This window comes from Rhyacophila brunnea, unplaced genomic scaffold (genome assembly GCF_057557595.1).
Source record: "Rhyacophila brunnea isolate RB1 unplaced genomic scaffold, BYU_Rbru_1.0 scaffold_8, whole genome shotgun sequence".
In the NCBI taxonomy this organism is placed as follows: domain Eukaryota; kingdom Metazoa; phylum Arthropoda; class Insecta; order Trichoptera; family Rhyacophilidae; genus Rhyacophila; species Rhyacophila brunnea.
Window position 1 is genome coordinate 9,323,349 of NW_028233350.1, and position 25,252 is coordinate 9,348,600.

General features: G+C 28.9%; 1 protein-coding gene across 1 annotated transcript in view; it reads right to left on the bottom strand.

The window, feature by feature from the left end:
* CARPB (Carbonic anhydrase-related protein B) overlaps nt 1–25,252 on the bottom strand; it is a 442,936-nt gene that overhangs the window by 265,297 nt on the left and 152,387 nt on the right. Inside the window, exon 2 of the mRNA XM_085958793.1 lies at nt 18,865–18,915. Within this exon, the coding sequence (XP_085814919.1) occupies nt 18,865–18,915 (51 nt within the window). The remainder of the gene's footprint in view (nt 1–18,864; nt 18,916–25,252) is intronic.

Here is a 25,252-nt window from a genome sequence, read left to right on the forward strand (position 1 = left end):
GGGAAACTATATTATTTAAGGTTAATTTTGAATTCAAAATTTGATTTTTTAATTAATATTATTCTATGGCTGCAAGCATTTTTTTCTATGGACAATGAAACAAAACAATGTTTAAATTTGTTTTTTATGCTGCTAACCTTTTTCTATTATGTAAATGGGTCCTGAAAGAGATTAATATTTGGATATATTTGATCGCTTTTTATAATTATCACATAATATTGCTGTATATTCGAATGAATGAGATGTATAATTATTTATCATATTTAAATGCACATACCTACACATAATAATATATTGTATTAAAATTAAAATGTCATTGGTAGCAATCAGCAATTGACAGCTGTTCTGCTAGGCCTAGCAGCCTGAAGTGGTGTCAGACGATATTGTGAAGGCCAGACTCCAGAATAGACTACGCATATGACTCCAAATTTGTATTGGCAGTGACGACATGCAAATCGTAAAACTGACAAATCAGCGAAATGTCAAACTGTCTGACGTGAATGAAAATCCATCCCGAAGGGACAACTATACATACTTTAAAATTATATTAAAATCCAACACAATGTCATAATGACGAAAAGCTGTCTGCAAGACCTAGCGAGACAGACTGGCGAGAGCCAGCTGGCTCAACTAGTATTAAGTTTATTTGTGTAACAACTATTATGCCAGTACTAATTTCATTAATATATAAATATCCTAATTTAGACAACTGAATGAGTGAAAGGAAGTGTTAAGTGAATCATTCCATTCCTACCCTTGTTTAATATCACAATGCACCGATTCTGTAAAACGGAACCAAGGAACGATGATCTGACGTCAAATATGATTTAAAATTAACTAGGAACCTACTTACTTATTTATACGACGCATAAATTGGAATTTAAATTTTGATTAACAAAACAGGTTGATATTTTGAAATATTTATACTTATTTAGCATAAAAACGAGATTATTTTATTGGATACAATGAGATTATTAAGATACATATATAAACTCAGTATAACGCAAGTTGACCATTCTATAAATTGGTTGAATATACTGCCACTAAAAAAATGTAAATTAAACGAAAAATTTTGTCACTTTAAACGTGTGGTTTATTAATTTTGCGTTAGAAGGAATTAAAATATAATATTCGATGTTGTTATATTATACGGAAAAGTAAAATTCTAGTAGCAAAGGCTTAAGTCTATTGATGCAACGACTATTAAAGAAAACCTTATACTATATAATACAGTCATACAGTAGTACCACCCAATAGGGCACTAAACAATCACATGTGTGTCACTGTCACTGTATCGAAAAACTTACTAGTTATTGACAACCCTGGGAGGAAATAAAAGAGGCATTCATAGATAAAAATGAATGATATACTAAAAAAAAATATATTGTTGACAAAATATTTAAAAAATAATATCTTTAAGCACTGTCATATCTTATGAAAAACAGTATATTATGCGTAAATTATTAATTTTATAATGAAAAGTAGTATAAGAAACGGGAATAGATATAAAATCATGACAACACAAATATCTTTAAAGCAAAGTTTATCAATTATTCAGTTAACGATTGCTAACCTACTTCAAATCATTCATTTCGGCCATTATTTTGGGACCTCATAAATATACTATAATATCAAATTCACTGAGAAAACTGTTTTAATGCATTTGATATTAATTCGTTTGAACAAAATAATTTTACTGAATTATTAATACTTGTCATTTATAAACAGTTAATAATGGTGTTATAATGTATGTATGGGTGTTATAATTACTTGCCCACACAATTATTTAGAAAACCAATTTTGATGAGAAAACAAGTTGGTACAGTGTAGCATGATAATATTATAAACTTGTAGTTATTTATATCAGTGATAAGTTTCCATAAACATTAGTAATGTTGAGTGTTTATATTATTATCACAGTATTATAAATAATAATAAAAATATTATTATCAGGTTATTTAAGACTTCCTGATTTTATTACATGCTTATTATTTATTCATAATAATATCTATATTCATAAAACATACCTAATCAACTTTAAATCACTGATTTTCTTAAAATACAAAATAACGATTTTAATCCGTATAATTTGGAAAATAGCTAGTATGAGTATAAGAATGTCTGAAATCGTAAATGATATTCTGTTTTTACATACTATAATATGCTAGAGTTCCCATGCTTTAAAATCTTTCAATAATACATATTTTTTCTAAACTTAACTATAACCATCTTCTGCATCTATAAATTAATAAACTAACAAAACATAAGTAAGTCAGTTTCCAATCTACGATAACGGATAAATTAGAAACAAAGAATAGTTTTGATATCAGCAAAAAAAAAATATTTGTATCTTTATTAGCATTCAATAGATTCTGGTGCTTTGGTTATGATCGGAGATCTGTTAGTACTATTATAATAGTAATAACCGTAGTTAAGATTACATGTAATCTTTCTCTAGTAACATTATTAACATACACTTGCAATACTATCGGATAAATAAATTTATTTTATTTATAAATTGTCTTGAATGTTTTTTCAATGAAAAATTGAATTATTGATATTTTTAACATGTGATACCAAAGTGCGTATTTAAATATTTATAACCTTATGTATTTTAAACCCCCTGCAGCTCTGTGTGTGAAAGCTAACCACCCTTTAGCTATTAATCTGATCACAAACCTCTTTGTTCTATAGTGTGTGTTTCTTGTTAGCGAAATTAATTGTTTGAATGGTGGCGGCTTTGATTATTGAACCCATCCGTAGTACAGATGCAGATATGTTTACTCAAAGAAGCATACATGATATTATTATGGGATGTAACTTATGTGTCAGAAGTTGAAACACAATGGTTGATTTAAATTAATTCTCGAAAACTTTGATATTATTTTAAAGCCAAGTATTGATTTCTATCTACCCCCTGAGTAGTGCAAAGGTTGTGCTAATGATGCATGGTATTCGGGTATGAATTATTTATAATGAACTAAAATAAATAATATGTTGTGTATTTAGTAAATACGTATTAAATCCAGGGGATAAAGAATTTTATATTTTTACCCTGTTCCTCCCTTCAATCGAGATAACTTACATGATGAATAAATTGCTTATAACCATAGCTTGATAATCTAGCAGTGGCGAAGGGTGTAGTTAGGCTGTTAAGATCCGACATAAATGGTGCATACTAAACTTTATCAGTCAAACGTATTTGTTTTCGTTGAACTAAGCCTTTAAATCATACATTATTTTAGATATTTTTTAGATAAAAAAATCATTCTTATCGATTGTGGTTTGGTTAGGCACAGAGCTTAATAAAATTTTAATAAACTAACCAACAACATCTGTAAAATTTATTCTCAATTCAATGCAAACAAATAAGTAAGACTGAAAAAGTTTGAACGATTTTGTCTAATCGGATATAGCATATCTAAACTATTATGGTTTAGTATATTCTGGGTTTAATTGAATTTAATAAAATATATATTAAATATATTTATTAAATAACTGTATTTTTAATTGAATAAAAACAAATAAATATGACTGACAAAGTATAATGTGCACTTTTTTGTCGGTTCTTAACAGCCTACCTATACTCTTCGCTACTACAACCTAGCTCAGGTCTTCTTAAAATAAATCAATCTTTATGTTTCTTATGTCACTACCTTTCAAGCGTCTTCACTGATCACAATTAATAGCATTCATGTTCGATTTTATATTTATATCGGAAAATTGACGATGAATAATCAATTGGCGAAGATTTCCGATCCGTATGACCAATAAAAATGATAGATAAGTTGGTGGCATAGCAGTTTTACAGTATATGAATAAATATAGTTTGGGTCGAAATCCCAGATCCTAAAATCCCGACAGCAGCTGAAATCCCGAATATCTACCAAAATTTAGAACGCCGACTTTTATAAAAATATTTTTGCGTCTTTTTAAAATGTCAAATCGAGTATCAAAAAATATCTTTATAATACTATTGAAAACAAACATTAAATATTTTTTTTCGACCATGTGCGATCTTAATAGGATCATAATATGGGCCTCCACAGAGTAGAGGTTTGTATTAACAGATTTTGTTTTTACGAGAAATGGATGTCAGCCACTTGCTAAACTTATTAGGTCCATACCCTGACTCACACACAAAATTGAAAAACAATATGTGTACCTGCCAGACACAGGATTCGAACCTGAATATTTATTTACAAACTTAAAAAAAATAGATAGATACCTACTTATAAAAAAAACAATATTGGTTATCAATAATTCAGCGAAACATCAATTAATTATTTCGTTTTTATGGAGTGTGCATTATATTATACAATATTTGAATATTTATTAGAATTCCATGAACCTAGGTTCAGATATAACTTAAATGAAAATTATGTTTAACCATATATTTTATCACTTATATAATTTTATTATTTTAATTCACATATTATAGATACATCTTACTGAGTGATCTTACTTAAATCAGTGATAACAATCCTCAGTAATGAGGCAAATAATATGAAGGGATGGTTGGATAAGTAACTAGAGGTAAGTACATCATTTTAGGTATTACACAATTTGAAATTGTAATTAAATGCATATTACATATTAACAGAAGATACATAAAATTGATTTTTTTGGAACTACAGCCATCGAGATATCGTCAATGACAGTACCCTTACTGATTCCTCAGATCACACCATGTACGACTGAAGAGTATTAATTATTATAGACTTTATTTGATTTTGTAGACCAAATTAGTACCCGCTTGTTTCCATAACTACCTGCTTGATTACTATTATTATGTATTTTTGTTTCTAACCATAGAACCAAGATGCTTAAGAATTATTTGCTTTGCTTTTATTTTAAGAAGAATTTAATCACAACATTTTTTTAAGATGATCTTTTGGGTTGGCATAATCTGTAATTTAAAAAAAAATGAAAAATCAACTAAGTAGTTGCTTAGTTAATTAGATACTAAAAAGTAAAACAGAATATAGTGTAAATTAGTTTTATTAAATAAATGTTTTGAAACTGCTATGAATTAAAATATTAATTATTAAATGCTTAAAATATAAAGTTTCCTACAACACATTGCCTTAAATAAAATAATATTGCCAGCTGTCATTATGTTTGATTGACGACCTCTCGCAAAAAGGTCATACATACCGCTTCATACGTAGGATAAACATTGATGTGTTAGGCAATTCAAGTGCTATAATTATAATAATATCACCTATCCCTCAATATTAAAATAAATTAATTTTAACATACATAATTACGACAATTAATATTACTTAAATATAATTCTCATCATGTGGTATTTGGTAAATGTATGCTATAAGCATTTTTATATACTTATACTTAATTTCTTTCTCAAGGCTCACTAATTTTTTCAAGTAAATTTTTCGTAAAAAAATGTCGCTGTTGTATATTTAAATAAATGGTAATAATTTCGATGGAATATGTGATCGGTAACTAGCACTACCATCGTAATTTTCAATTAAGTGCCATGGCCTGAATACACAGTCTGCCTTGATTCTTTTTTTTAATTTTTAGAACCTTACAAAGATAGCTATTATGGGTGCCGGACAAAATCCCGAAAGCCGAAATCCCGAAGGCCAAAATCCCGAATGCCGAAATCCCGAACGCTGAAATCCCGAAGGCCGAAATCTCGAAAAATAAAAAACAGTAATAATTGCGCAATCTTAACACTTATCTTGAATTGCGCAAAATTTACAAGAGAGACAAAAACCCATTTTCCCACAAAAAATGGCAATTATTACTGTTTGTATTTTTTTTATTTTTCGGGATTTTAGCCTTCGGGATTTCGGCTTTCGGGATTTCGACATTCGGGATTCCGACATTCGGGATTCCGGCCTTTGGGATTTCGACCCAAATCCAGCTATTACAGAATATTATTATTATTTCAATAATTTGATCTGCCCAAATTACCAAATGAAAAAGCTCATAAAACTTAGTACAACTTTACTGTATGCCTATAACGAAATGGTTAAGTTCTTCATATTATTATCATAGATCATACTTTAGTTTAAAGACTTTAGTTTAAAGTTTGGAACTATATTAAGCCAAGCGGCTTTCGTGGTGCAGTGCGTAATTCGTGCGCTCACCTTCCACCCGCGAGCTCTGGGTTTGATCCCGGTGAGGACACAATATTTATGTTTTTTCCTCAAAGCCTGTGTATTTGTGATTGTCCAAAAATTAATAACAACCACTTTTTACGAAAAAGCAAGAACATGGTTAATAATAATTTGAAAAAAAAATACATTAAGCCATATATCATATTTTTTAGCTTTTACGTGATGTAAATGGAAATTCTGCCATTTTTAGAAGTTTTGACATGTGTATAATCCTGATAATTATCTCAGAAATCAGGAACATTGGTGGTTTGTTATCCTTAGGTGCACAATCAACCTGATATTAGTAATGCCAATTGGGAGGGCAATAACAGTGGTCAATCAAATAGCTTTAGATATTGATATATTATATTTAAGTGAGTTTAACTGGACGTTGATTTACATATTATTTTTAGTATAGGATCTATTTAGTTCATTTGGTGTATTTTCATGTAATTTTTACTCATATTACTGTATTTTTTATAATAAATATTGTTAATACTTATTTTTTATGTCATGTCATATATAAATATGTAAAATAAATGATTTTGAATGTGTGAATGAATGAATTTAATATAAGGGAAATCAAAAAAGTAAATAGTAGCGCATAATATAATAAAAAGCCATAAGACGAATCCAATATATAAGGAGAAAAACAGGAAGAAGTCCTTAATATTATTATAGTTGTTAGTAAGCTCATGACAAGACAATGGTCTCTATGAGTATAGCAACATATTTTGAAAAACATCATCTGTGATGAGCTTTAGCTGATTAAGCTACCGATTTGATTACTAATAACGCACATTTTTTCCTAAAACATATATATTTCAGCTATTATTTAAAATTCTTTTACAATAAAAATATATGTGTTATATACCTACATCAGATTTTAAAATGTTAGATTATTATTAATAAAAATATTTAACCATAAAGCTAAATATTGCTTTTTCTAGCGAAATTTTTCTTCGAACAACGGTAGCTTAAAGGGTAAGCGAACTCATCCAAATAGTGAAAAATGTGAATTCGAATACTACTCGGCCCAGCTTTTTCAAAGCTTTTTTATTGAAGTAATGTTTCTGAAGCTTTTCAAAATGATATATTTTTTTAAGATTATATAATTAGATAAGTACTTTAATTTCATAAATTAAACTATGATGAAATGAATAACGCTCTTTAATTCTTTTTGCAAAGTAAACTGTGAATAAATTGGAAATAATATTATGATTTATGACAAAATTATACTATTATATATTTTATTGATTATTTATTTATTGGTATTATCCGAACACCCTTTCGAGTATATATATATATATGCCCGGTGGTTATACGAACCATTGCGTATGTACAATGGCAGGGAATGTGTGGAATTATTGGGTATTTAGTAGAAACAAAACAAGCCATTAATTACGCAAACAAACCCCGGCAGGAAGTGTAAGTAATAAAGGCTTCAACTTAACATTAAACATGGATCGTGGTCCGACGCAATGCCAACGGTTGGTTACCCTCAGTCCTTTGGACAACTTGGGAGTCGGCCCTGAAAATTTGGGTCAAATCTATATAGGGCTGGGATTGGAGATTAAATATTCAAAGGAGTATTTAAAATATCATTTTGTCTGTCTGTTTGATAAATACTTGAAAAGTACGTTGATAACATCATCATTAGTAGATATTTGCCATTGATATGTGTTGTAGAGAAGTATTTTACTACTGTAATGTAAGTTTTTATGTAATATGTATATTTGAACAAAGGTTTTCAAAGTTTGCGTTTTTTCGACGCCGCAGAATATTTAAAAAATTAATAATTACAAGTAATATTAATTCAATGGACTATTTTGTTAGTAACTTTTTTGAAACTACGGTAGATATTTGTATTTGGAAAGGTAAGTGGCATCACTGCCAAAAGTTGGTATGTCTGAAAATGAAGTAAGTAAATAACAAGTAAAGATAAGATTGCTAGATATTTAATATTGCCTCTATGTGCTCATCTCTCCCGTGAGTAGGTATCTTAACTTAAAGTCATGTAAATTCAGTCAAAGCACATTTGAGTGCATGGTGACCTTAGTCTTAGGTATCTGCTCCTGAGACTTTCCCAGTCATAAAAAATTATGCTTCATACCAAACGTACGGTCCCGTGATACGCCCGATTAAGACCGGGTGTGATTTGGTGAGGCCATTAACTTCAATGATACGTAATCTGGTGTTAACTCTAAATGGTACCTACATAATCGACTTACCAACTGTTGGCAGCAACCCCACGGCTTTGTTGCCAAGCGATCGGTTATAATCTACAAAAAGTGTTACGTTATAATTATTGGTTAAAGTAATAATAAATAGACAAATAAGTCCCTGACGATAAGTGTTAGGCTGAAAGCGGGAGGACTCACAATTTCAGCGGCCATTTTGCACGTATAACTGTGTGAGATCTCAACCGATCTACACGTTTTCGTTGTGCTTTGTTAACTATTCATTTTAGTCAATAAGCAAAACAAATTTCATAATAATTACAAGATAAAAAGAACTTTTTATATACAACGTTTTTAAATTTTCATTTGAATCATATAAACTTGACTTGACTAGCTTAAACGATCAAAAAAATTTGTACTTGATAGTAATACTGAATAATGAAATGTCATTTCATATTTATTTCCATAGTAACGCACGTATATATTATTTAATAATTTGATTGCTAGGACCCCCTAGCAACCAATAATGGTATCGAAATAACTTTTCATACAAAACAGAAATAACTAAAAATGAATTCAATTCTACTTAAAGATGGCTAAAAGTATTAAAAGAATGCATTGGTATCGTGTTCTGATATATTCTAAAAGTTTCAAATGTCTAGCTAGTCGGGAAGTTAGTTAAAAACCGATTGCAAGATTTGTACCGGACAAACAATCACCGGACAAATAAGAAAACGACCTAAGAAAAACCTTGTAAAATACCCTAATTTTGCTAAGAACTACACCAACGCACGTTCATAAATTCTCTTGTTTTCTATAATAGTGCACCCCCGATTTTTTTCTTTACACTTAGGATATTAAACGATAATTTTTATAAAGTTATTTACAATTATTAAATCTTTAAATTTTAAGACACATCGGTTCATGGGTTCACGACCTAATATTTATGTCACTTTCGACATCAGCACAAAAAGATAGTTAAGCTATTGAACTTTATTCTGAGGGTACATTAAAATAATTAAATTTGTCAACATAATATAATCGAATGTTGAATATCAATAAAGGAATAATAATTTTGCTGATTTGTTAAAATTCAGTGAAAACTTGTGAACTTTGCGATGACGAAACTATTTTTTTGCGATGACTATAATAATAAAACCCATATACCACTCAAAACTCAACGTTCACTAAAAAAAATAGCTGTGTTATTTTCTATGGATTATGGAATTGGTATTTATTTTTGGATCTCGTTAAATAATATTTATTTATTCTGAGGACACCACGAAATTAAAAAGTTTGCAAACCATTGTTTCTACATAGGTTGATATAATTTAGTTATTTAGTTTTTTTTGTAGGGATTGATAATACTAATATAATTTTATATTAATACTATTTAATCGCACTTGCCATTGCTGGTCTCCAATGGTATAGAAGGGCAATGGAAGTAAACCAGACATCGCGTAACCCGACAAAAATACAGTCATGTTAAACCTTCTATGTTAATTTATACATTTTTTTTTCATTTTTAATACCGAATATATTGGTATTATCTAATTTTTAAAACCAATATTTCGGTAACGAGAAATACTGGGATACTAGTATTGAAATCGCTAATTCTATGTAATGGATAAAGGCGTTGCAAAATATATTATATAGTTTTTAATGGATTAAATTTTCATAATTTTATGTAAATGACATTACATGCCTGGTTACTTTCGATCTTGTAAAGAGTTTACTTTGGTTTTGGATGAAAATAAAAATAATAATTTGGTCGCCTTGGAAAATTTCTGATGGGCGACATGAATCGAAAAGATTTGGGAACGTTTGGACCAAGTACAAAAAAACTCAGTTAAAAATAGTCAAGTTCATAGCAGTTATTTGATATAACACGATAAAACGCATAAAGCTTTCCGTGTATTAAATTTTATAATGCAATAATTTTATAACAGTTCTGTTAAAACGACTATGTACCCCGTTATTTTAAAATCTAAACATAATGGCATATATCTATAAACAGGTTAAATGACGCTTAAATAATAATAAAATGATATTATGAAAATTCAAAATTTTTATTACTGCTTTATAGTCCAAATAAATGTCTGATACCCTAACTGTTCGCTGATAAAACGGCGCTAAAAATGATATTTCGCTTTGTTTTATTTAACGCAAAATTAATTCAATACCGGAATGTAAAATACAAGGCATAATAAAAGCCATGAATCATTAACTCCCCATTAAACAGTCCACCCATTACCGATCGGTCCCGAATGCCTCTTGGCTCGTTTTTCCCATTGGCCGTACATTCTGCGGGGAAACTGGGCCCCCAAAACAGGGAAAGTTTTACTCTAAATAATAACTGCGCTACGACTTTACGACTGAATTTAGCTCCGAGATGGTTTAATTTGTTTTTAACCCAGAAACAATAAGATGGGTATTTTCATAAGTGGTTCTTAAAAAGTATTTGTTCAGTAATTTGGGCAGTTAATCTCAAGACGCGTGGAAATAATTATATTTATGATTTGTTTCAGCATTTAACTTTGGAAATTTAATTTTATAATATATTAATACTATTTAATGAATAAAGCTTATAAATTTTTGCACGAAATAGTAACCCTTTCGTAATGTTGCAAAAGTACTACACAAGGCTTGCATAGTCATTCGACTGAATAGACACATTTAATGGTAAGTTTTAATATGTTGTTCTAATTATATTTATTAAAATATACGTTAAGCGCCAATTTGTTGATTTTTTAACTCTTTCATTCCGATTTATGTGCTCCAGAAGAGATCTTTACCTGAATATAGCGTAATATTTTAAAACAAATTGACAATTTTATAGTACGAGTATATCATATTAAACATTGACATTTTATTGCGGATTAATTGCAAAAAAATGGTATCTTCCTTCTAATCTATTGTAATAACTTTCAGTTGAACAATTGTTCCAAAATTCCGACTGCTAAATTTTTTATAGTTACTGTTCACAGTCTTCTGATTTTTTTTATAAATAACTAAAATAAAATGTAAATTGTTTTTTTTCCATCCTTATATTGCCTAAAAATTTTCACAAGTTTATACGAAAAACTTCACGTCAGAATTGGCTTAACATCACATTTAATGATCAACCGAAATAAATATTCTATCAAATTAAAAACGGTGCAATTCAACAACAATATACCTATTGAAAGATAGAGGCTTAAGCTGATTTTATTCCTCTTGGTCATATAAATTGCGTTTCTATATTTATCATATTTAATATCATTATCATCATCACTCCGGATAAATCCACTGCTAGATAAACGTCCTTCAATATAAAGTATATTGAAAATATATACGCGTTGCTGTATTAAACGCTCGACGTTTTCCATCTATTGAGACATTATAACGTGTACCTACATACAATAATTATAAATAATACAAAAGTAAATTTATTCTTGAGATCCAGCAGTAATTTGGCAGTAGATAAAAATAAATAAAAACGAGATAAAAATAAACACTACATGGCGAGCTTTATTATGAGCTATACCATAAACTCGATAAAGATCCATATGTATATAACATATTGGTATGCAAAATAATATGTATATGTCGGTTTTTATTTTCGGCATTTTAAAGCACTCTAATACTACTTTACACTGGGGACAGTTTATTCTAGATAGGTACTACTAATTAATTATTAAAAAAAGTATTTTAAACTCTTTTTCCGCTAGAAGGTAATTAATTAATTTATAAACACACTTTTATGTTTCACATTATAATTTAATATGTGTAAAACTAGGACGGTTTTAAGTATATAATAGTAAAGTTAGCTTTAATTACGAGTATTAACTGAAAAAGTTCACAAAAATACGTTTTACATCTTTGATAATAAACATAGAAATTTAAGTGTACTAAGAAATCAATGTTAGCCACTTGCTTAACCTATTCTCTAAACTCCAAACACACAGTGAAAAACAATATAAGTATTTTGCTAGACACAGGATTCGTACCAGGGGTTCACGACATTATAAGCCAAAGCGATAGCCGCTTGGCCTTTGTGGGCGTATAGTATCTATACTATCCAAGTAAATATTTCATGGGTATTTATTATTGTATTTATTAAATGGCCTTAAACGAAAAGCATTATATTTGATTAGTACTTAATTTTTGCAAAATATAAACCTCTTTTTGGACTAATTTAGGAACAGATCATGAAAATATTCAACCAAAGGGAATTCAAATCCATATAATATATTCCATAAATTGGTTTTGGTTAGATTTTAAGTGAAAGTATCAACAATATTAACATTGATTATCAGATATTAGCGCAAGGATTTCTATAATTTATTGAGCATACATAGTTTAGAATAATCTTAGAAAAACATCTACCTACGAGTACCTACTAGAAAAATCGTTAAAACAAATTTATTTTGAATGAAATTTGAATCGTTGATATAATTATTATGAATAAAAACGTTTGAGATATTTAACTTGAATGATATTGAATTTATTTTTAGGTAATAAAATTCCCGTAGGTACAACTTTTTTACCAGATATTACAATATGATAATGACTTTTTACAACAAACGATAAAACAGCAAAAAATATTTAATTTTGGCTACATTTAAAACAGAATATGATACGATGTTTTATAGCCTATTTGTATTGCGATGATATTCTAAAAAACGATCATAAAAAGTCATATTTTCTAAAGCAAAATGGCGTTAAGAAGAGATGTAATTTAACTGTTGTATTCAGAATATTAACCGCCTATATATATCCTATAACTATGACATTTAAAATATAACAATTATTGCATTATACAACAATACAAATGTACATTCACCCCTATGTTTAAATACAAGTAATGTTCGATAAAACATATTAAACTACCAACTTTACAATTTTTGATAATACATATTATACTTAATAATTAATTAAATGCGTTCACACACAACAGTCAATTTATTATCCATTTTTAATACCATATTACATAAAATAAAATAAAACAATTGGAATATAAATACAATTATATTTGAATGTTTAAATATTTCAAAATGAAGAAATAAACATTGAATGCAAAAAATAATGAAAAATACTTTGTAGAAATGCTCGTGTTTTATAAATAGCTTATTTCGTTCAGAATAACGGCAATGTGGAATGCATTATACAATGGAGTGAAAACGATATACAGAAATTTATAATATACTTAATACAAACAATGCTAATAGGCCCTAATCCCTGACAACAAAGCAATTCAGTCGAGTTTGTTCGGTCCAAAAGGCAAAATATTCCTCTGAAGTAGGTAAGCCAGGCACTCTGTGTATATAAGCCATTATAATTTCAATCGATCAAATTACCGGAAATGGAATATGGAATTAAAAATCGAGTACTGTATACTTTTTTATGGAACACATTTTATGAGTGATTGAAAAAAATAAGCAAAAATACTTAGAAGAGTTTATTTTAAAACGTGGTATGAAACGGAATACAATGGAAATGTTTTTATTTTAATCGATTCACTTTATTTTCATATGAATAGTAGTTAGATTGTTTTCTAAACAAAAAATAAAAAATGGTCAAATGGTTAAAATTAGAACATATTATTGGTTTAAAATATATCACAGAAACACTCAGAATTGAGAAGATCACGTGTATGTATTGTGAGATCACAGGCAATCAAATACAGAGATTCCGTATAGCATTTGACTATGAGGAGGTTGCTGATTATTCAAATTTATTTATTTCACATATAATAAACATAACAAATTATAAATTTAAAGTGTTCACGACAATACATAAAATAAGTGTTAACAATTTTTCAAATAAAAATACAGAGCAATGTGAGTTAATAATACAATAAGTAATAAAATAAGAAATAAAATAACAAAGGTAAAAGTAGATTGAAGCATACAGAGTGAACTAGGTTGATAGACCCTAAAAACCCTTAAATTTTTTTAAAACAACGTCCACCTAAATTCACAGTCAAGTAATTGGAATATATCAATATGCGAAGCGATTTCATTAAACATAGTTATTGCTCTCCTAATTGGTATTATTAATGGCAGATTAGTTCTGTACTTTGGGAGAACAAACAATGGATGCCCTCGATTCTTAAGATAATTATCAGAGACACACAAGCCAACACCACCAATAATACGCCGCGTATAAGTTGGAAAAAATATGTAGCTAAATAAAAATCCCTTCTAAATATTAAGCTACAGTATGTAAGCATATCTAAAATAAAGTCAGTCGGATAGAGCTACGGATAGAATCCATACAGCCGAAAGTAAAGAAGTCTCAAAAATTTCTTCTGGACCCTCTCCACCATAAGGCCGTAATTCAACTGATGCGAGACCCAAACGATATACCCACTCTCAAGATTGCTTCTAATTAAGGAGTTATAGAGAATTTTTTGTACCGTAACATCCGAAAAGACCCGGAAAGTGCGTAAGACAAAGCCCTACTTCATCTTTTTATCATTGTCAAATATGGAAATCCTAAGTGAAAAAGATTTGGGTGCAATGAAATTTTATTCCTCAAATCAACGCGACCTGTTTGCTAGACACAAAGATAAATAAATCGAATAATAAATGAGTTGCCAATGAACAGTGATTTTTTTTTTTGGTATTTCAGTATCGATAAATACTAAAATCCCAGTAATGGAATACTGATATTGCAATCCCTTCTCTTTAGTAATTAATAGGGCAGTATGGAGCGTTATCTTCACTGCATAATTGTTATACGATTGATTTATGAGTAAGTAATTAAATCCGGGGATTTATTATACTTCACATTCGGAGCAAGTAAATTAGCGGAGCGCGTAAATTCTCACGGTATGAACACTTAATTAAGGTAGCGATCGACGCAAAGTTATTCAAATTGTTTCTTATTTACAGCGTGCTCTGATTAACCGGTTAAATGCCTCCGCCATCTTCGAGCCATTGTCGTATTCCACCCTCCCATATTGCCGCTAAAGCCTACAAAGGCTGTACCGGCTCGGCGGGACATAAATCTGCTATCCGCACCTGACGTGACACGGCGCAGCTCTGCGGGGTTGTAGGACTGTTCCTTCGCGCCCCTACTTTACACCCCCTACAGAGAGTAAGGATGCAAGCGTAATTCAGTATCGTAAGACTCTAATAACTGGAATATAATTAATACACTAATTATATTGATTATGCATAAAATACTGATTTTCAAAGAAAAATTATCGAATTAGTTCAATATCTAGACAGTAAATAAAAACATTTGACTAAAATTTGCAAAAAATAAACCAAGAAAATTAACTATTAAATAACAGGAGGATTTTTATATACAATTATAATTAACACTCGAATTTGCACTGTCTCTTAGGAAAATAAGTTAGATAGGTAGAGCACAGAAGATTCTTTTGCAACGGTGTTAGTGTCATTTGAAATTAATGATACTAACATTTAAATGAGTTGCGTGTACTGATGCAAGAATTTTGACACCAGTCTACGTAGTTATTTTTTTCTGGTATAACATTTAAAATATTATATTTGGAATAATTTATAATAAAAATAAATTATTCCTACTCTTGTATTCACCTGGAACAACAAGTAGGTGTCTATTAATTGTATATTTATATATATAAGTTTATTTATTTATTTAGGAAAAGAGTATTACGGCATTACAGCGATTGGCCAATGCGCCATAATACATAATAAATACAAAATTATAAAAATGTCTCAATTACAAATAACAACGAATGTTATGTTTAATGGCGTCTTTAAAAACGTAGTAGCTGTCTAATCTGTGCATATAACGCAAAATTTTAAGCACTTTATGTAATCAAATACTATATTATTATAATACTCTAATTTATTTAAAACTTATATCATTTCATCTTAGTTGTTTTTGAGACATCGAGAGGTATGACATAAAACTAGATTAGATAAAAAAAGATAACTAGTTTAAAACATAAATCAATTAGAATTTAAAATTAAAAAATCAAGTACCCTCGGTTGATAGTATTATTTTTATTATGCGTTCAATACGGAAAACCCGAATAAGAGAGAGGTTCAATACATAATGTTGCCCAGGATACGTCTATACCGTAAGAATTAATAATGACATAATTTGATAATAAAATAACAAGCAATATGTATACGCATAGGCCATTGTATCAATAAAATAGTTAAGTTCTACGGCAGAACGTCACCACATACAACGCACAGGACAAATACGAATAGAATTGGCTAAGAGAGGCATTTATTCAATGGTGTATCATTTCAGGTAAATGATGTTTATTTTGATGTCTTACTATAATATAATATGGTTTTTCATTGTTTCGAAGAATTAGTATTTTATCATTTTTCTCTTTCACTTGAGGTTTAAAGATTCGATTATAAAAGTGGAACGTAAAACCAAAAATTAAATAATATAATAAACAGATGTGTATTAAAATCTAAAAGTCTAAGAATATTGAACGTATTTTCTATTTTATTCTTTACTGTTTTCAGTATGGAAGGTATTTATTAAAAAAAAACTTTTGTTTTCGGGCTTAGATGGAGAGACTAATATAATGTTAGGAGATTTAACTTTAGTCCACCCTAAAGGAATCCGTTTTCATTTGTCTGTGAAAATAAATGGATCTGTTATCAAGATCGTCTTTTTAATTGAAAACCTCCCCTATGCATCATCCACAATGGTGCGCGAATTACCAGACCACCTACAAGGGATGCAAGCTCTGATGTGTCGCTGATATATCACGCTAGTGAGTCCAGGTACTAAACCGAGCCTTCACCACAAGTCTTTTGTGTACGTCTATTCGTGCAATTAGTTAATTAAATGCTTTGTAGAGTGGGTACATATGGATGTATGAAAGACTCACTAATGCAAATTGGATATCATCGGTTGATAATTTTGAAAGATAAGTAATAGACTATTGGTGCGTCAAGTTTCAATAACTTTTCATACACGTAATTTTTTAACTGTATGTAAAATATCTATCATTGGAATACCAATAATCATAATTAATATTATCACCGACAGACACATGAAATATTATAATATAGAACCAGAAATTCATGTTTATACAATAAAGAGAGGAAGTATACGGTATTAATTTGGCGTAGGTAATTAATAATATTTAATATTTGACAGGCGAGCGCTTTTTTTGTTTTAATAATCGATTTATTTTGTTTCTTTTAAGATGTCGATAATCAAGAGTTTATTTTGAGATATTGATTAATAAACCATTCAATATAAATCATTTTGTAAAGTAAATCAACGATTATTTTTCAACGATAAGTTTTCAACGTTTTTTTTTTGTCTGGAAACCGATAGTAAGATAGGAATATTTTAAATTTACCGTTATTAACAAAAAAAAAATATTTTTTTAGAACAAAGTTCCGCTACCAACAATATTATTTTATAATATGTATATATTATAAGTTTCATCGATTTTAGTAATGTAAAAATGTTTTATTTATAATTTAAAAAACAGAAACATTCAGACACGCAAATAATTGTATTAATTAGTTTAGATCAATTTAAAAGAAACTTTTTTCAATAAGATAATTACAAACTCTATTGAAAATTTTACCGAATAGTTTTTAAAATATAATGTTAAATTAGATGATAACTAAATATATATTGCACGCGTTGCCAAAAAATTATAATTTTAAATATTGGAAGTAAGCAAGGACTATAGATGTACCAAATATTATTACCTTTAATATTATTCTTAATTTTAACCCGCTGACGTTGTCAATAATAGTTGTTTATGGTATAAATATAATATTTTATGTATACTATGATGATAATTTAAAAGACGGGATAATGCAAGGTATCATAATGACATTATATTTTATTTATGATATAGTATACAGATTATATTTAGGCTAAGCTTGCAAGGACCCTAAAATTTCTAATTTTATATTTTCACACAGATCCAAGTCCCTAAAAGAAAAATAAACTTTTAGATATGTAATGACATTATTTATGAATTTTCTTGCCACTACTGTTCTGGACTTATATAATATATTGGAAGGATTCAATGCTGGTTAAATCATTAAGCGGTTGCTTTAATTATTGTATTACGAAGAGAACGATGTTTAAATTCTATCAATAAACAGCCTTAAAACACACGTGAATAAATATTATTTTAAAGTGTTCTAAAAGATTAAAGTTTCTAGAAGTAAATATAAATACTATAAACTGCCTATTTCAAACTGTTCCTTATAATTTTCTATTAAAAATCGTCATCCTCTCTACTCAATAAATGCAAATTGAAAATATTATCAATATCATTGTCCCTGTTTCTTAATTTTTATTATAGTACATAATATTGGTAGTATGTTTAATAAATATCACTGTATATGCGAAACAAGTATTTTTTATAATATTTATAATACGAAATGATACAATTTATAAATTATCATAATATACCACCAAGTAAAAGCGGAATATCTTGAAGATATTAATATTTAATAAAATTCATTTAATCCTAAAGAATTCTTCGAATACATAATATTAATATTGGTTGTCGGTATTAAATACGATAAATACGTATCAATTATTGTAATTAAAATTTTAAATATAACACTTACCAGATATGCCGTCATAAGTCCACCATTCTTCCCAGCTGACTCCAGATGTCTCTGTAATAATGAAAAGAATATTTTAATAACTACATTATTTAAAGAAATTGTGATTAGTGAACAAATAATCATTAAAATAATGTTTTTTCCTTAAACACTATAATACTCTTAGGATATTGCCACTAATCTTTTGATCGCAATACAATTTAACGGATTAAAATATTAATCTTTAAACAACCGTAGAAGATGAAATTCAGATAAGCACCTTGATTGTTTATTTATGTGCCTTTAAAATTCTTTCAGTCAGACTCAGTAAAACATACAATGCATTACTGGAGTATATAAAAGTTCAACTTGGGAGCAAAAATAGTGATTAAACTTTATGTAAATCTTACTTATTAGTATATATTGTTTATTTAAAAATATTAGTTATGTACCTACAATAAAAATGAAGTTTTAATATCATGGATAGAGAATTTTTGTGAACAAATAATCATTATTCTGTATTTTTTTTTAATGCCAAAAAGATTTTATTTCCCGATTTTATCAATAAATAAATCTCTTTATAAACCATATTAATTGTGTACTAGAGAATAAAAAAAACTTAATAAATAAAAATAAATATTATTGTGTTAAAAAAACAATAATTGAATTGCCAAGGATTAAAATGATAATATTGAATCTAAAAAATTGTTGAGACCAGTTTTTATATGAACTAGATTTATAATTAGATTCAATAATGTAACTGTTTTACTTAGTCATTTAATTCTTAAAATTGGAATATATTATCACATGGGCATACATTATGAAAATGTATAATGATTATAATGTAATACTTTTGCCCGAATTATCACTTTTTAAAATAGGTACTAAAATTATCATCACACAAAAAAGATGTGAAGTTTTATATAAAAAAAGTGATAAATAAGTGATTATTTAAAAACAGAATGGCAAAAACAGTCTTGCAGATGTTTTAATCGCATATTTCACTATTAAAGTTTATTTACTCAATTTAGTCCCAGGCATGCGTTCAATTATTGGCACCATGTTCATTGATCTAGTAAAATAAAGAATACTATTTTCATTAAAATAATATTGGAAATATTGTTAAAATATATTTAATTAAATTATTTTAAAGAATGATCAAAATACACTGTTTATTTAAAAAAAGCAAGGTTTGAAAATTAAGTTTGACAAGAGACATTAATATTAATCAATACTTAATATTTAAAAATTATTCATAAATTTATTATGAAAATATAAGTCTTCGATTTTAATACCTACTTATAAATTAATATAAGAAGATCTCAAAAATAAGCTTTACTAGTGGCTTGTAGAAATTGTTAAAGACACACATAATTAATTTGATTTTATTCGCGTATTATGTAAAGTTGGAAAATTAAACACTCTTGTATACGTTTGGAGTATTATTAATATAACTTATGTTTTTGTTTAGTATATCTTGAATTAATTTACAAGTGTAGAAGAAAATATATTAAAAACTGGAAATTTTTACTTATGCATTTTTTCATTGAAAAAAAAGTTCAACGGGTGCTTTTCCAGCAGTTGAAAGCTTTCGAAGCGACTCTCACGGCAGCCGTAAGACACAAAACAAAAAAAAAAGACTCTCATAAAATCGAGACGGCTTTTTCACGGTGACAGTATCGCCAGAAAAATGGCGATAAAACATACGAAAGAAGTTCGCGTACAAATTTCGGCGTCGCGTTCGCCAGGCATCGGTGCCAACTCGTTTCGAAACTTTATGGTTTATGAGTGCACTGTGGGCTGGGCGGTATTTTTTCATTGACTTTTACTTAGTAGCAGTTTTCAGTCGATACGTTATATAAATGTTGAAAAGCACTATGCCACTTTCCTCCTACCTGGCTGAGAAGGCTAATGGACACTGTTCGTTTTAATATTTTAATACATTTTATAAGTAGTTTGGCATCTATTATGCATATAAAATGATAAGTTTGGTATTATTTAAAATATAAGAGTATTATTTATCGTATAAGTACTTAGTTAAAATATATTTAAAAATTTTAATCAATGAGATTCATTAATATATATTTTTTTAATACGATGCCTAGACAAAGCCGCATTCACTGGATTTATGCTAATATGCTCTATTAATTAAGATATGTGCATTCTATCTAAATGTGACAAAATTAACTAGTAATTTTTTTATTTTTTAAGCTCTTCGCAAATTGCTTTAATTTTGGTACTAGGCTATTGTATGTTGTATTTTAAATCAATGAATCAAATATGTATTATTAAGCGGTGTTAGGATCACTCCAAATATTAGTTATACCCACGTACTAAATTGTTATAATTAAAAAATAACTAAGATAGATTGAAGATGAGATACTACACCCAGCGGAACATTTTTTATTAACCATACATATATTATTATGTATTCTAGATGTAAACGGTCGGGTGTCCATTTTTTTATGGAAATTAATGATGAACGTATTCATTTTTAACTGTTTGTAAAAGCATGGAGGCTTCTTAATGAAAAATTACGAAATTATATCATTGTGTAAAGTCGTGTGTTCAACCCTATTTTTAGAGGTAAAAGCTCTCTAATCAGGATTCCTTAAAACTTAATTATAAACACATAAATATGGAAGTGTAAGAATAATAATACTCTGATAGTGATAATAAATGGACAATATAAAAATATCTATTAAGCATGTACAAAAAACAGTCGCATTATTCTACATTTTTCCCTATTTTGAATAATGTAGAATGCCTATAAAATTATCTTACGAGTAGGTACATCCGATTTTTCAATTTTAGAATAGATAATTATGTAATATCTATTTAAAAACTGGAAATGTATACATTATGAAAAACATTGTAAATAACGTATAATTTCCCATTTCCATATATTCTATAATGGTAAACTCATGTCTATCATAGAGCCATAAAATATTTTACCCTACTATCACCATCTTAAGCGAATATTAAGATTATAAAAAACGTGCCTAATGGCGTAAGACTAAAGCGTAATTTTATATGCTCGTTTTGTATACTTAATGTTTCAAGTAATGGCCTTATATAAGCTTGTACATTTTTTATCTGTATACGTACCATTAGAGAATTTTCAAAAAATATATCGAGCTGAATTAACATCGATGTTAAAATATGAAGTTATTTGTTACTTGTATAGAACGAACAAAGACACCGAATCATTTTATTGTATAGCAGATAAATTAATTTGGACTTCAGTATTTAGTCTATTTTTGTACTTCTTCTTATTGTTCCATCCCGTAGCGGAGGTCGGCCACCTTCGAGGCGATCTTGTCTTTGTCGTCTGCTACCCGGAACAGTTCAGTGGAACTGCACTCGTACGAATCACGGTTTTTAAGCCACGAAATGCGGCGCTGTCCTCTGCTACACTTACCGTTGATCTTTCCTTGAATGACAAGTTGGGGAATGCAGTACCTTTGTCCTCTCATAATGTGGCCGAGGTACTGTAGTTTCCTGGTTTTGATACTACGTAGAACTTTTCGGTCCTTCCTCATTCGATTAAGAACTTCAACATTTGTCACCCGGTCAGTCCAAGGAATTTTGAGGATGTGTCTATACAGCCACATGTCGAAACCTTCAAGTCTCCGTGACATCTTTTGGTTTAGCATCCATACTTCCATGCCATTGAAAAGAATTGAGAGAACATAATAACGTACCAAACGTATATATTGTACATCAGGTGATTATTAATTGAAAATGTATAATAATATATTCCAAAAAAGATACTTATTAGCTTGTTTAGCTTTAGCATATACATATATTTTTAATTCAGTTAAATAATACTTAAATAAAGGATGGTTTTGAAGTTTACCACTCTTATGATTCAAAAATTTAAATGGTGTACTATCAAATAGCTATCAGAGGAAGAATGTACAGTCATGAACTATGTATAATGCATTATACTGTGATTAACCTTTTGTATCAATTGTAGGGCAATTCCATATGGTAGTTGTGAAAGGTGGAGGTAGGCTGTTAAGATTCAACATAAATAGTGCACACTAAACTTTGTCAATCATACAAATTTGTTTTCATTACAATTTGCAGAATATGGTGCAGGTTAGTTTTTAAAATTCAATTAAGCCCTGCCTAAACCAAGCCATCATATTTTAGGTATGCTATGGGCGATCCGACCAAAATAGTGCACACTTTTTCAGTCATACTTATTTTTTTCGTTAAATTAAAAATACACTATATTACAGACGCTGTTGGTTAATTATGTTAATTATTCATTAAGTTCTGCCTACCCAAGCCATAATTTATAAAAAATATTCTTCTATCTATAAAATATCTAAAATGATTTATGGTTTAATGCTATAATTTTAGATATTTTTTTACGATTATCTTGGATTGGGCAGGGTTTAATTGAAATTTATAAACTAACAAACACTTTCTATACATTGTAGTATTGGTTCAATGAAAACAAAATACATTTGACTAACAAAGTTTAGTGTGCAATTTTCATGTCGGATCTTAACAGCCTACCTCCACCCTTCATCACTGCCTTATGGTAAGCCACCATATCAAGGATGTAAGACACCATGCCACCCAAGAATTACTTATTTAATATAACAGAAGAAAAAGTTGAATTGGAAGACCTCTATGATGACAGTTGAACAATTTAGAAAGAAATATTATGAAAAACAGAGTATGTAGAGACGTTTCCTGCAAGTGACTCAGATCAGGGAAACTATCGCGTAGCATTTTCATCAGTATTAATATATTCAATAAATTCCCATGGTTAAATAAATATTTCAAAATTATTATAGTCAGATATTGAGAAAATCTGATCTTCGCGCACTTAATAATAATTATACTAACATAATTTGCATTGTCATATTATGATAATGCTAATTATGTTAATCGCTTTTCAATGTCAGAATAATAACTACGTCATGGACATTTCCTGATTATTATACATACGTAATATATTGTATATACAAAGTAAATTAAATGCACTTATTTTATCTATTTATATTGTGATAACATTATACTACTATATAAAAATCAATATTTGTTTGTTTGTTTGTCTGTTCGTATTTTATGCGCTGCCATACCGTTCATCCGATTGCGATAAAACTTTGGGAACTTATTGCTTGCACTTGCGCAAAGAGTAAAGGGTATATCTTATATATAAAAATGAATATCTGTATGCCTATTTGTCTGTCTATCTGTCTGTCCCGTGTGCGTTCCTATAGCATTCATCCGATTGCGATGAAATTATGGTAAGTGGTTGTATGCACACCCGCAAAGGTTACTGAATTAGAAAAAACTTCATTTTCTTCTTTTTCATTATATCTTCTTTTATTCGTATGGTTCCTATACCATTCATCCAATTGCGATGAAACTTTCGGCAGTTATTGTGGTAATACCCGCAAAGGTTTCTAAAATAGTACAACCATCTTCTTCTTCTTCTTCATTCTATCTTCTTTTATTCGTATGGTCCTTATACCATTCATCCGATTGCAATGAAATTTTGATCAAGTGTTATTCTCACGCCCGCAAAGGTTTGCGAATTGATACAATCATTTTTTTCTTGCTTTTCTTCTATATCTTCCTCTATTTGAATGCGTTCTTATACAATTCATCCGATTGCGATGAAATTTTGACCAGTTGTTATGCGCACGCCCGCAAAGGTTTCTGAATTAGTACAAACATCTTCTTCTTCTTCTATTCGTATGCGTTCTTATACCATTAATGCGATTGCAATGAAAGTTTGGTGAGTGGTCGTGCGCATGCCCTCGAAAATTTTTGAATTAGAAAAACATCTTTTTCTTCTATTCGTATGCGTTCCTATACCATTCATCCGATTGCGATGAAACTTTTGTCAGTTGTTGTGCGCACACCTGCAAAGGCTTCTAAATTAGTGTTATATAAAATACAAATTTTGCTGTTTGTTTGTTCAATCTAATTTTCATTTTTTTTTTTACTATATATTAATAACATTAATAACGTTTTCATATTTTGGATTCGATTTTAATTTAGTGTTCTTTTGTTTGACCTTTACTCCTATTAGAATTATTTTCATATTGCCTTATTGTATTACACAGAAATTTTAATATTAAAAAAATAATTACCTCTTATTCTTTTTTAAATATCTAAGATAAATATTACCACGAAGCGACCCTGTGCAAAGCCGGGTACTTCAGCAAGTATAATATAAATACTTAATATAGCATTTCTTTATTTTCTTATTGCAAAGCAATAGTTATATAATACTCGAATTATAATATTACAATTGAGAATTATGGGCGGCTCTCGTGGTGCAATGCGCAAGGCGCTGGCCTCCCACCCGAGAGTTCTGGGTTCGATTCCTGACGAGGAAACAATATTTATATGTTTTTCTCAATGCCTGGGTGTATGTGAT